Raw genomic sequence first — 13692 nt, 5'->3', positions numbered from 1 at the left:
ATTAAAGCTCTCTTTCCCGCCCTCTATGATAATCAGATTAAAGCTCTCTTTCCCGCCCTCTATGAATATCAGATTAAAGATCTCTTTCCCGCCCTCTATGATAATCAGATTAAATCTCTCTTTCCCACCCTCTATGATAATCAGATTAAAGCTCTCTTTCCCGCCCTCTATGATAATCAGATTAAATCTCTCTTTCCCACCCTCTATGATAATCAGATTAAAGCTCTCTTTCCCGCCCTCTATGAATATCAGATTAAAGCTCTTTCCCACCCTCTATGATAATCAGTTTAAAGCTCTCTTTCCCGCCCTCTATGATAATCAGATTAAAGCTCTTTTTCCCGCCCTCTATGATAATCAGATTAAATCTCTCTTTCCCGCCCTCTATGATAATCAGATTAAAGCTCTCTTTCCCGCCCTCTATGAATATCAGATTAAAGCTCTCTTTCCCGCCCTCTATGATAATCAGATTAAATCTCTCTTTCCCGCCCTCTATGATAATCAGATTAAAGCTCTCTTTCCCGCCCTCTATGATAATCAGATTAAAGCTCTCTTTCCCGCCCTCTATGATAATCAGATTAAAGCTCTCTTTCCCGCCCTCTATGAATATCAGATTAAAGCTCTCTTTCCCGCCCTCTATGATAATCAGATTAAATCTCTCTTTCCCACCCTCTATGATAATCAGATTAAAGCTCTCTTTCCCGCCCTCTATGATAATCAGATTAAATCTCTCTTTCCCACCCTCTATGATAATCAGATTAAAGCTCTCTTTCCCGCCCTCTATGAATATCAGATTAAAGCTCTCTTTCCCGCCCTCTATGATAATCAGATTAAATATCTCTTTCCCGCCCTCTATGATAATCAGATTAAAGCTCTCTTTCCCGCCCTCTATGAATATCAGATTAAAGCTCTCTTTCCCGCCCTCTATGATAACCAGATTAAATCTCTCTTTCCCGCCCTCTATGAATATCAGATTAAAGCTCTCTTTCCCGCCCTCTATGATAACCAGATTAAATCTCTCTTTCCCGCCCTCTATGATAATCAGATTAAAGCTCTCTTTCCCGCCCTCTATGATAATCAGATACCAAGAGAGCAATCCTAATGTAACGGGGGTGGTTTTATTTAGCCAGCCACGCTCGCATGTTGAGTAACCTTGTCTGTTACCTGAAGACTTGTGTTAGATCCTAGAGCTGTGCATTTAGCTCAAAGGGCTAACAGTCCTGTGGCATGATGCAGAAGGACCGTGTTCGAACCCAGTCAGTCACAACAACCAAATAAAGAGATTGGAGATCCAACCTCACGTTCGTCAACAACCAGAGCATTTTCAAGTCTGCTCATCCCAAGTCAATAAACAGGAGAAAAAGGGGACCATAGCAACAGGCATTTTGCAATTGGTCAGACCACAACAAGCCGCCATCTGTCATCTTCCTTAAGCTTTAAGTCTTAAAAAGCCAGCGTTTAGAGAGCTTCAACTTGGAGCAAAGGCAATGAGACTGAAGTCTTATTGAACTCTAGGTCCTTCCTTTCAAAAGGAATTGAGGTCCTTCTTCTCCCTCATCAAATTGAAAAAGCTTCTTAGAGAATTCCGCGAGCGCCCTGCATTAAAGTTTTTAAAATCCTGACATGAAAGTGTTTCTCGACTACATTCAACTGTGGCGACTCCTTAAAAGGGCTAGTTAACATGTAGATTATATGCATTTTGGTGCATTGTCAACCTTTCTAAGTGTATTTACATGTTAATATGTTCAGGAATACCAGTCCTGAAAAGTGTGGGGGTAGGTTCTGGTTAACTATGATGTCTTTCTCTCTATGGAACATAGGAATTTTATTTATTTGTGCCATCATCGTTCAAACGCATTCCTACAACGCCATGGTTATCATGTAAACCGTTCCACCAGCTTTTGACTGTTTAAAACGGGTTATTTGGTTTTCGACTGTCATTCAGCTAAATCACAAGCTAAACGTCACTCACATCATCTACACAGAATGGCAGCTTCTGTTGATGTCAGTACCCAGCCAGTACCCAGCCAGTACCCAGCCACTCCAAGTCCATATCCATGAGTGTGTCTGCTGAGGGATTTATGATCGTGAAGAAGGCCATTCTTACCAGTGAAGATGACTCACAAGACCCCTATTTTGGCCACTTACGCTATGAAAGCGGCTTCTGGGGCTGCCCTTTCAGAACTCGAGGACCTCTAGCTGAGCCCCCTTCACACGGGAGATCAGCCTCACTGGGGAAAAGTCTGTGCTCTTTTGGGGGAGCTGTCCTGAAGGATGCCCTTGTCCCCGGGCCTCTCTCCCTTCTTCACCTGCCGGCTTAGTGTCTCATCACTTAGCTATGCATATAATCCCTGGTTAGTGCATGTGAGCCACCAGGCCATTCTCACATGCTTGCTGGGTGGCTCCACAGTAGCCATGACAACTCTCATCTTCTCATGACACTTGGGCCTCAGTCATGGGCCTAATTCCTCTCTGGTCCCTGAGGGTTGTTTTCTGTCAGCTTTCTGTGTCTTTCTGTCAACCCCCCCATCTATTTGTCAGTTTCTATCTCTGACTCTTTCTGTAACTCTTCACCCCGGCAGTTTTCAGCTGTTCGCATGCTATGCTCAAAGCCTGCGAGAATGGTCACTGGTAAGCGGTTGGTCAAGTTATAAGTGATAGTTCACTCCAAAATGACAGTTTGTCAGCAGGTTTACAGACCTCAAAATAAGTCTAATGTTGAGATGAGTCCATGCCGTGTGTGTGTATGACGTGATGCAATGCTAGTTGCAGTATTCGGAACATGCCTTTGGTAATGTGCCATCCCATCCATTTAAAATGTAACAGTTCCTTTGCCCACACTGTGAACTTTTTTAGCATGAGGACAATGTTGGCCATGGTACAAAATCAACTATTGGTTTACTTTAATGCAACTGGTCGTCAAATGAAAACCTGACCTCTTTTTTTTTATTGTGAGTCGGAGGTGTAAAATGAGAGCGTAAAACATACTGCAATCATTCATTGTGGCCCCTAAGTGCAGATCAGTTTACCCAACGGCCAGCCCTAGCCTTAACCATTGGGAGCGGGAGGAAAGGCAAAAAAAACATCAGCCCTGGGGGGGGGGGCAACCTACAGCGCTGTGTGGCCCCACACTAACAAGTGTCAGTGATATCAGCCTGTCCTCCCCCTATGTGAATGCCATGTGAGAGGCGGCCCCATCCCTGCCCTGCCGCCTGAACACAAGGCCCTCCATTGACTTTTAACCTGTCGAGGGACCTGAGGAGACAAAAGGGCCCGGGGTGGGGCCCGTCCCTCCAACAAGGCTGTGAACAAACGCTAACACGGCTGCAACTGTCCACCCCCTGAATCACTGAATTCATTTACCAACCGCAGAGCCCATTCAGCCCCATATCCCCCTGATAACAGAAGGGGACAGAGATGGCCATAATGGATGGTGGCAGGAGCCTTGCTAAGGGGACAAGAGGGAGGAGAAGAGGCTTTGTGTCCGTCTGCTGGCCTACAGATCGTCACAGGCCCGCTACCAGACATGGGCGTCTTTGTGTCATTGGTACAATGGGGCTAACCATAAGTGAGCAGCGGGCTAGCCTTGTGGCCCGACTATCAATCACTGTGATGGCCTTATGAGTGGGCCCATAGCTCCAAGTGAGGGTTGCTTACTGTGACTTTTGCTATGCTCTTTGGAATAACGGGACCCATGTCGTCCAAAACGTTGATTCAAGTTTGCCAAAAAGCACCTGGAAGCACCTGGATGAATCATCAAGACTCTTGGAAGAATGTTCTATGGGCAGATGATTCAAAAGTATAACTTTTTGGACGACATGGGTCCCATTATGCCTGGTGAAAACCAAACACTGCATTCCACAGTAAGAACCTCATACCAACGGTCAAGCATGGTGGTGGTAGTGTGATGGGGATGCTTTGCTGCCTCAGGACCTGGACGACTTGCCTTAATAGAAGGAACCATGAACTCTGGCGTCGGTCAGTCATGTAACTATAAGCAGGATTGAAATCTGGCATCGGTCAGTCATGTAACTATAAGCAGGAAGGATTGAAATCTGGCATCGGTCAGTCATGTAACTATAAGCAGGAAGGATCGAACTCTGGCATCGGCCAGTCATGTAACTATAGGCAGGTTGAACTCTGGCATCGGTCAGTCATGTAACTATAAGCAGGAAGGATCGAACTCTGGCATCGGCCAGTCATGTAACTATAAGCAGGAAGGATCGAACTCTGGCATCGGCCAGTCATGTAACTATAAGCAGGATTGAAGACTGGCATCGGTCAGTCATGTAACTATAGGCAGGACATTACACAAGCCGGCCCAAGCCCCCAACTTTGTGAGAACAGTGAGAAATAAAGCCTGTGTTTGTGTGTGTTCTTTAAGTCTTTCTATCCATCTCCATCCGTTACTGTATGGAAACAAAGGAATACAGGAAAGACTTGCACCAAACATCGAATGCCACACAAGTGAGGCAACACTAGCCAGAAACCACACTGCAAACACTGCTCTAAAGCAAGAGATCCTCATTCCAACACACCACTGTTGAAGAAGAAGATGATATAATTATAAGTGGACACATCAATTCATGACTCCTCCTCACCCCCATCCTCCTCATCATGAATATTCCTCAACGGCCCCTTCTTGGCCTGATCTCTTGGAGATTCAATTCCTTTCACTGGCACTGAACAGCCAGGCATCCCTCTCTTCTCTTTCAGGATCCCCCTCTAAACTCTAAATCCATCCATTCACTGCTATGGGCCCTGATCTCCACATGAAATGATACCCTCTTACACTCTCTGGGCTTTAAAGCACCCATATGCCAGGCAGCGAGGAGGCTGGGAAAGCTCATAATTGATCAGTAAGTGTAAAACGTGTGACCCGGGTCAGCCCCCCATGAAGCCCACAGGAGTGTTTTAATATACAGATTTATTGGAAAATGGAATGGTTGAGTTAAGTCGTCAGAATCGAAGAAGGCATTTATGAAATCTTCTCTACAGAGCGCAAACAAGGGAAAATATCAATATTATTGTAGGCATTTTTAGCAAATCACAAATGTTTTGTGAGTCGTATCACAATGGAAAGGAAGGAATTAAAAGTAAACAATCGTTATAATTCATAAGGCATTTAAGGGATAGTTTAGTGAAATTACATACTTAGATTTGTTTGATTACCTTGAAAGTCATCTATGGACAAAGAGAGACTGCAATTCACACTTTGGTTTTGTTAAACTAGCCACTGCCAACAAATGCTAATTTTAGCATTTTCGGACCAAAAATCTATGAACGTCAATCTCCCCCGTTTATTGATGCCCAAATCATCTTAAAATAATTTCAAACCAAGTCGTTGAGCAATACAATCCATTTAACAGATGATTTGGGCATTACATAAAAAAAGGTAAGGAAACAAATATCTAACTATCTAATTTCGCTGAACTATCCCTTTAATACTTCTGGTGAGACCTTTACAGAGAGATCTATTCAAAGTAATTGTTGACAAATGTTTAGGTCAATATCAACAAGCTGGATGTATGCTAGACAAAATAGGGGATACATCAGTTGTAAACAATGTACTGTACAAATTGAATATACAGATATTAAAATTAGCTGTTAATCTCAGAGAATATAAAATACAATCAAAATGTGATATATTTTCAAAACAATTCCCTTTGATAAAAGCAGCATTTAGGTCAGGTGCAATGGTTTATAAATGTTACAAAAGGTATGGCATGACATCAAGGAATCATAAAATATAACTTAGTTCATTGATCAATACAGTTTTTAGACAGTGATTAACATGAATGACAAAATGATAAGTACATTTCAAACATTGCATAATTCAATCATTTGTTCACATTGTTTTGCGGTTTTATATAAGGGACGAGGAATGATGCTGGATTTTCTCGCACACACACACAAACTTAGGCTGTGTTTACACAGGCAGCCCAATTCCGATATTTTTGACCAAACAGATCAGATCTTTTCCCCAATTAGATCAGAATTGGGCTGCCTGTGTAAACGCAGCCTTTCTCCCGCACACACACATACACTCCCCTACGTATTGTGATGATGCAGCCTTAGCCTGGCCTCATCAACATTTTAAAATGTATATATCTTCCAATATTATAATAATCTCAAATGGTCACAAGTATATAATGTGTGATTTGGATAAAGTGCACTAGCCCATTGCCATGTATAGCTAGCCACCATTTTAGGTGTGCCTGACCTTAATTGTTTGCTACCAAGTTGATTGCTCAGGTTGAAGCCAGGTGCGGTGAGTTAGGTAATTACAGCACAGCTCACCCATACTTTCAGTCTCTCTGGCTGCGTTTACACAGGCAGCCCAATTCGAATCTTTTTTTCAGATCAGCTCTGAAAAAGATCTGATGTAAAAGGAACTGATGTGATTGGTCAAAAGACTAATTAGTTGAAAGAATATCAGAATTGGGCTGGCTGTGTAAACGCTGCCTCTAAGCAGTAGCTTTAATCATTACATTTACATTTTAGTCATTTAGCAGACGCTCTTATCCAGAGCGAATCATGTTCCATTTGATGCAGCTCTATGGCTGCATTTACATAGCCAGTCAAATTCTCATTTTTTCCACTCATTGGTCTTTTGACCAATCACATCAAATCTTTTTCAGAGCAGATCTGATTGGTCAAAAGACAAATGAGTGAAAAAAAAGATCAGAATTGGGCTGGCTGTGTAAACCTTAGTATTTTAAACTTAAGCGTACTTGACTAAATATCACAATTTAAACTAATGAATGCAATTAACTTAAATCAAGTATTCCATAGTATTGCCTGGTCTAATTAACAAAGTAAAGTTGATCTAATTAAATGTACATTCTCATTGGTTCATTGATGGGCGGAGTTTAGGTGCTAAGGTATAAATGCTGGCCTTTTCGCTCAGCTCAGGGGTGAACGCTGGTTCCATAGCAGTTTGTTCGGTGCAGCCTGTATGTACATTCAGCTGAATTTAGCTGTCCTGATTGATGCGCCTTAGTCTTAGTAAGGGGGAGAGTTAGGCCTGTTTAGCTCTGGAAAAGGGGTAATCCCTAGTTATGCTGTTAGGAATTGAGCGGCTGCACTTTAGGCTCACCGTCATGTCATTTTTGTGAGTTTTTTAAATCCTGAATGTTGCTGCTATGGACAACTGTTTTTCAAGCCACGTCATGGTTGCTGAAATTTTGCATCTACAATAAATGAAGTACTATTTTTCTACAACAATGGGTCCTCCTCATTCCCACACATCACCTCACTTGGATACTCTAGGTCCGCTATCCTACAGAGATCAAATGTTTCATATGAGGAGACGGTACAGAATGTCACCTTTTATTTGAGGGTATTCTCATACATATCCGTTTTATCGTTTAGAGATGAAAGCACTACATGTATTTAGTCCACCTATTTTAAGGTTTCAAGTGTTTGATGCCTTCAAAATGGGGGGACTAGATTCATCGTGCTTTAAATTCTATATGGTAAAACATATGTATGACAATACCCTCAAATAAAAGGTGACATTCTGTACTGTCGCCTCTTATGAAACATTTGATCTCAAATCCAAAATGCTAGAGTATAGAGCTGAATTAAACGTTTTAGCTTCAGCGTCCAAATAAATATGTAGGGGAGTGTACGTGCACAGACGCACCAGGTTTTTTTTCTGGATCAAAATTGGGGTTAGGTGGTGGGCGTGGCGGGGGCGTGATCAATGGCGCGGTTGCCGACTGAACATTTTAGAGGCCCTCTTGTCCTGCAATTCTACACATTTACCATGAGGCGAGAGAGAAATAATTTTCAAGGCTAATTTTCAGCAAATCTACACATTTTGCCATGGCTTATGCAGTGTTCTTATGCTATCAGAGTGACTCAAACATAATAAAATCAATGGGGGCCCCATGCCATGACAATCAATGGGAGTCCTAACAGGCTAGATTTTATTTGGGTGATTGTTCTCAAAGATGATCATATTTTTTTTTAAATATCTGGTTTAAGTCATTTAAGTTTACACTGAAAATGTTTTCCCAAATTAATGATTTTTTATTAAGTCCCGCCCAAGACTTTTCTATGCAGAAAAAACCCTGCACACGCACAAACACACAGGCACCAGATGAACTCAAGTGTTCAGGTTTTTTTTCAAGGGTCACGGACACTCACATACTTCCACAGGAAGAATTACATTCATAAAGCGTAGCAAATTCTCAGAGAAACACAGCAATATATTATTGATGCATTGGAATGTTATTCAATCTTGGCAAATACAGTAGTACCACTCACGCTTAAAACACACACAGTGCTTTCAAATGCATCATCTGAGTGTGTTGATTTAGAAATAAAATAAAATCCCTCAATTTCCCTCAGTAAGGTCCTGTTCACACACATTCTCTTTCACTCTTGACATGTCGTTGGAGCAGCAATCAAGGCAGGTGAGAAAGTGTTAGTGGACGATTCCATAGTTCTTAGTCTTTGTGAAGCTGAAGAAATCAACTGGTGGTGAGTGCAAGGCAAGCCCTCAACTGGAAAGGCATAATCTCTGGGCCTCTTCACCATGGCTCAACTAATAGCAGAAAGAGGGTGATCGGCTGCCACATACTGGGCACTTGTCAGTAGTCACATTGCTGGGGTTCTTTGTGTGCTTTGGTGTGTATGGGTAAGGACAGTTATGGTCTAGTTACGGTCAAGAAGTTGATAGGATCACAGGCTGATTGCGAGCTCTGGCCTTGGTTCATACGTAGTACTCAAAAAAGGCATCACATTACTATTTTTGTTTAGTCCTGGATGTGGGGCTAGTTATCCAGGCAATGGAAGGTTCTAGACTTGATATTGTTTATAAACTAGGGCCGGGGCGATACCAGTATTGCGATACTTGTTATTATCTTGGAAAGGAAACAAAACACGAAGCAGATTTAACTTCTTTAGGAAAACAGCCCTTATGTTGGAGTCACATTTATTTATTTTCCAAGCTATAGATGGGTTAGCTGTCAATGTCACGAAAACGATGTGAACTCTTCAAATAGGGCAGAAGTCTGTGAGTTGTTGTGATTCTGGATGGCCAGATAACTACCAACAATGACAAGAAACTGCCATGTGGGGAATCGTAAGTGACTCGATTCAGCTAGTTTCATCTTCTTCTTGATATCATGTCTTGTTTTGAGGTGTTTTGACTGATTTCATGTCAATACTAATATGGCAAAACATTTGCTAGCTAGCTAACCAACAACTGTTCCGATGTATTTGAGACAACAAGTGCTCATTGTGAAAATGTATTTATGTTTTCAATAAACATTTGGAAAATAAATATAGTTGACATGTTTTCAACAATCTAAGCCAACCCCGTTGGTTTTTCCCCATTGTTGCACACGCGTCGGTTGTGTTGCTAAACAACCAACCCACCTATTGCACACACTATTTTACATACAGCAGGTTGTTAAAGAACCAAAGAGTTTGGTCTGCTTCGTGTTTCATTTTTGCCATGGAAAAATATTGCGATACTGGTATCGTCATAGCCCTATTATAAACCAGTCAGTTGTCCAGGCAACGGAAGGTTCTAGACTTGATACTGGTTATAAACCAGTCAGTTGTCTGGGGAATGGAAGGTTCTAGACTTTATATTGGTTATAAACCAGTCAGTTGTCTGGGGAACGGAGGGTTCTAGACTTGATGTTGGTTGTAAACCAGTCAGTGGTCCAGGGAATGGAAGGGTCTAGACTGGGTACTGTATGTGCAGCTATTGACTATATGTGGGCATGGCCATGTGTCACATGCTGACAGTGTGGTGGGGGGTGCTGGTGGTATAGGTGATGGTAGTTGGTTTGGGGGGCCAGTCGGGGTCCTCCTGCAGCTCCTGGGCGACTTGCATGTAGCGCACTCTGGAGGTCTTCCCCTTCCGACAGAACAGCCAGGAGAGGAACGTCGCGCACCAACGCTCATTGGCAGACTAGAAATAGTACATACACAAATCAAACAAGAAAACAGCATAGACAACTGTAGGGTGATTCCTCTCGAAACTAGAACAAAAAAATAGGGGGATTTTCACGAAATTGACTACATAGAAAGGTCCTTTGGAGGAAGGATTTGACACAGTGGGGTCCGAAATTATTGACCCCCTTGATAAAGATTAGCAATAATGACTGTATAAATAATTCAAATACTGAGCTATACTGTATGTTCCAAAACATTGGGAAATTATATTATTTTATACTTTATTTTTTTTTTTTTAACTAGTAATATTCTTTTTTCAAAAAGGCAGGGGTCAAAATTATTGACACCCCTAAAGATTCTTATAAATAAAGTAGTCAAAAGTTAAGTATTTGGTCCCATATTCCTAGCACGCAATGACTACATCAAGCTTGTGATTCTACAAACTTGTTGGATGCATTTGCAGTTTGTTTTGGTTGTGTTTCAGATTATTTTGTGGCCAATAGAAATGTTTGGCGTCATTTTGGAGTCAAAATGACACAATACAAGAATATGTTTCTAAACACCTCTACATTAATGTGGATGCTACCATGATTACAGATAAATCGGAATAAATCATGAATAATTATCAGTGAGAAAGTTACAGCGGGTCAAAGATCATACTCCCAAGACATGCTAACCTCCCCTGTTATTGGTAATGGTGAGAGGTTTTAATTATTTATTTTATACAGTGATTATTGCTCATCTTATCAATGGTGTCAATATTTTCAGACCCCACTGTCTATTTGGCATTTGTATCTTAAAGCATAATTGAGAAATCATTCATTGAAGGAATATTTGTGACATTTTGGCATTACCCAGGCCTCCTTTAAGACTCCATAATGTTTCATCTGTAGGGGCTACAAAGCAAAAAATTGGTGTCATATGAAGTTACCACTTGCTCCGTAATATTAGTAGTATTTTGTTTTTAATAACAATTTATTACATTCATGAATATTTAAAAATATAACCTTTTTGATTTGACCAACTTTTTTATATATTGTTGAACATAATACAGTGGGGAAAAAAAGTATTTAGTCAGCCACCAATTGTGCATGTTCTCCCACTTAAAAAGATGAGAGAGGCCTGTAATTTTCATCATAGGTACACGTCAACTATGACAGACAAAATGAGAAAAAAAAATCCAGAAAATCACATTGTAGGATTTTTAATGAATTTATTTGCAAATGATGGTGGAAAATAAGTATTTGGTCAATAACTAAAGTTTCTCAATACTTTGTTATATACCCTTTGTTGGCAATGACACAGGTCAAACGTTTTCTGTAAGTCTTCACAAGGTTTTCACACACTGTTGCTGGTATTTTGGCCCATTCCTCCATGCAGATCTCCTCTAGAGCAGTGATGTTTTGGGGCTGTCGCTGGGCAACACGGACTTTCAACTCCCTCCAAAGATTTTCTATGGGGTTGAGATCTGGAGACTGGCTAGGCCACTCCAGGACCTTGAAATGCTTCTTACGAAGCCACTCCTTCGTTGCCCGGGCGCTGTGTTTGGGATCATTGTCATGCTGAAAGACCCAGCCACGTTTCATCTTCAATGCCCTTGCTGATGGAAGGAGGTTTTCACTCAAAATCTCACGATACATGGCCCCATTCATTCTTTCCTTTACACGGATCAGTCGTCCTGGTCCCTTTGCAGAAAAAACAGCCCCAAAGCATGATGTTTCCACCCCCATGCTTCACAGTAGGTATGGTGTTCTTTGGATGCAACTCAGCATTCTTTGTCCTCCAAACACGACGAGTTGAGTTTTTACCAAAAAGTTCTATTTTGGTTTCATCTGACCATATGACATTCTCCCAATCCTCTTCTGGATCATCCAAATGCACTCTAGCAAACTTCAGACGGGCCTGGACATGTACTGGCTTAAGCAGGGGGACACGTCTGGCACTGCAGGATTTGAGTCCCTGGCGGCGTAGTGTGTTACTGATGGTAGGCTTTGTTACTTTGGTCCCAGCTCTCTGCAGGTCATTCACTAGGTCCCCCCGTGTGGTTCTGGGATTTTTGCTCACCGTTCTTGTGATCATTTTGACCCCACGGGGTGAGATCTTGCGTGGAGCCCCAGATCGAAGGAGATTATCAGTGGTCTTGTATGTCTTCCATTTCCTAATAATTGCTCCCACAGTTGATTTCTTCAAACCAAGCTGCTTACCTATTGCAGATTCAGTCTTCCCAGCCTGGTGCAGGTCTACAATTTTGTTTCTGGTGTCCTTTGACAGCTCTTTGGTCTTGGCCATAGTGGAGTTTGTAGTGTGACTATTTGAGGTTGTGGACAGGTGTCTTTTATACCGATAACAAGTTAAAACAGGTGACATTAATACAGGTAACGAGTGGAGGACAGAGGAGCCTCTTAAAGAAGAAGTTACAGGTCTGTGAGAGCCAGAAATCTTGCTTGTTTGTAGGTGACCAAATACTTATTTTCCACCATAATTTGCAAATAAATTCATTAAAAATCCTACAATGTGATTTTCTGGATTTTTTTTCCTCATTTTGTCTGTCATAGTTGACGTGTACCTATGATGAAAATTACAGGCCTCTCTCATCTTTCTAAGTGGGAGAACTTGCACAATTGGTGGCTGACTAAATACTTTTTTCCCCCACTGTAACTCTAAGGCATATCAAAGTTCCAGAGTGCGATCTATGCTACTTTTAGAGTTATGATCCAATTTGTTAGCATTTCCAACAGAGTGAATGTGAAAATGGATTCAAAATGGTCACCCTCTGCTGGTGATTTGCAGGATGTGCAATGATACAAGTAAAAGGAGGGCTGTGATTGGTTACATTGCCTACTATGCCAATTTCTCTGTATAAAATGGGCCATAACTTCAACACTAGCAGAGCCCACACTGGAACTTTGATATGCCCGTAGAGTATATTATGTTCAACAATATATTGAACAATTAGCCATATATTTTATATTTTCAATATTGATGTTTATATTTTTTTAATAGTCATAAATTGTTATGGAAATCAAAATACTACTCATATTACATGGTAAAGCTTCATATGACACAATTTTTGGCTTTGTAGCCCCTAATTATTACTCAATTATGCTTTAAGATACAAATGTCAAATATATGTCAACAATCCTTCCTCCAAAAGGAACCTTCTATGGATTACATTAAGTGAAAATCCCCCAAATCATGGTATTTTTTTGTTCTAGTTTCGTGAAGAATCACCCAGTATCAGCATAGACCACAGTTGCCTTTAGTGGCGTACAATTCTACACATGTTGCTAATCTCATGCTATTCTACACATGTTGCTAATCTCATGCTATTCTACACATGTTGCTAATCTCATGCTATTCTACACGTTGCAATGAGGCTGAGAGAATTTTGCTTGTTTACAGTAAATGTTCTGTAATTTTCAACATTTTTGCTATGGCTAATGACCCATTCATATGCTTTCTGGGGGGGGCAACCTCCAGGGTGGAGAGGGGAAGGGCGGCGACCTTGCGGGGGTGTGTGGTATGCCAGTGGTTGCTTTTCAAATGCTGCAGAAAGTATTTTTATTCCTAGTAATAATGCATGATATATCAGACTAAATATCTGTATTGGACAATAATTGCTTAAAACATGATACCGGTATAAATATCGGTATCACACAATATTATTTAATATCGGCTCTTTCATAGCTGATATTCAGATGATATTTTATTTCTAAAATAATCTGCCACTGAAACGCCAGGTGTGCTTGCATGAAGTTCTTGTTTCTGAGAGAAGGT

The 13692-nt window shown here is 41.2% G+C and overlaps 1 protein-coding gene across 3 annotated transcripts in view; it reads right to left on the bottom strand.

Annotated features, from left to right (window-relative positions):
• Positions 1 to 4907: 4907 nt before the first annotated feature.
• The window catches only part of LOC311146396 (polyamine-transporting ATPase 13A3-like), a 36305-nt gene continuing 27520 nt past the window's right edge, over positions 4908 to 13692 (bottom strand). For all 3 annotated transcript variants that reach the window (XM_084182897.1, XM_084182896.1, XM_084182895.1), the window contains exon 33: positions 4908 to 9931. In XM_084182897.1, the coding sequence (XP_084039023.1) occupies positions 9752 to 9931 (180 nt within the window). In that variant the 3' untranslated portion in view covers positions 4908 to 9751. The remainder of the gene's footprint in view (positions 9932 to 13692) is intronic.

This window comes from Coregonus lavaretus (genome assembly GCF_964263955.1).
Source record: "Coregonus lavaretus genome assembly, chromosome: 19".
NCBI classification, from domain to species: domain Eukaryota; kingdom Metazoa; phylum Chordata; class Actinopteri; order Salmoniformes; family Salmonidae; genus Coregonus; species Coregonus lavaretus.
Note: the sequence above shows the minus strand (reverse complement) of the source record. Positions and strands in the feature narration are given on the sequence as shown.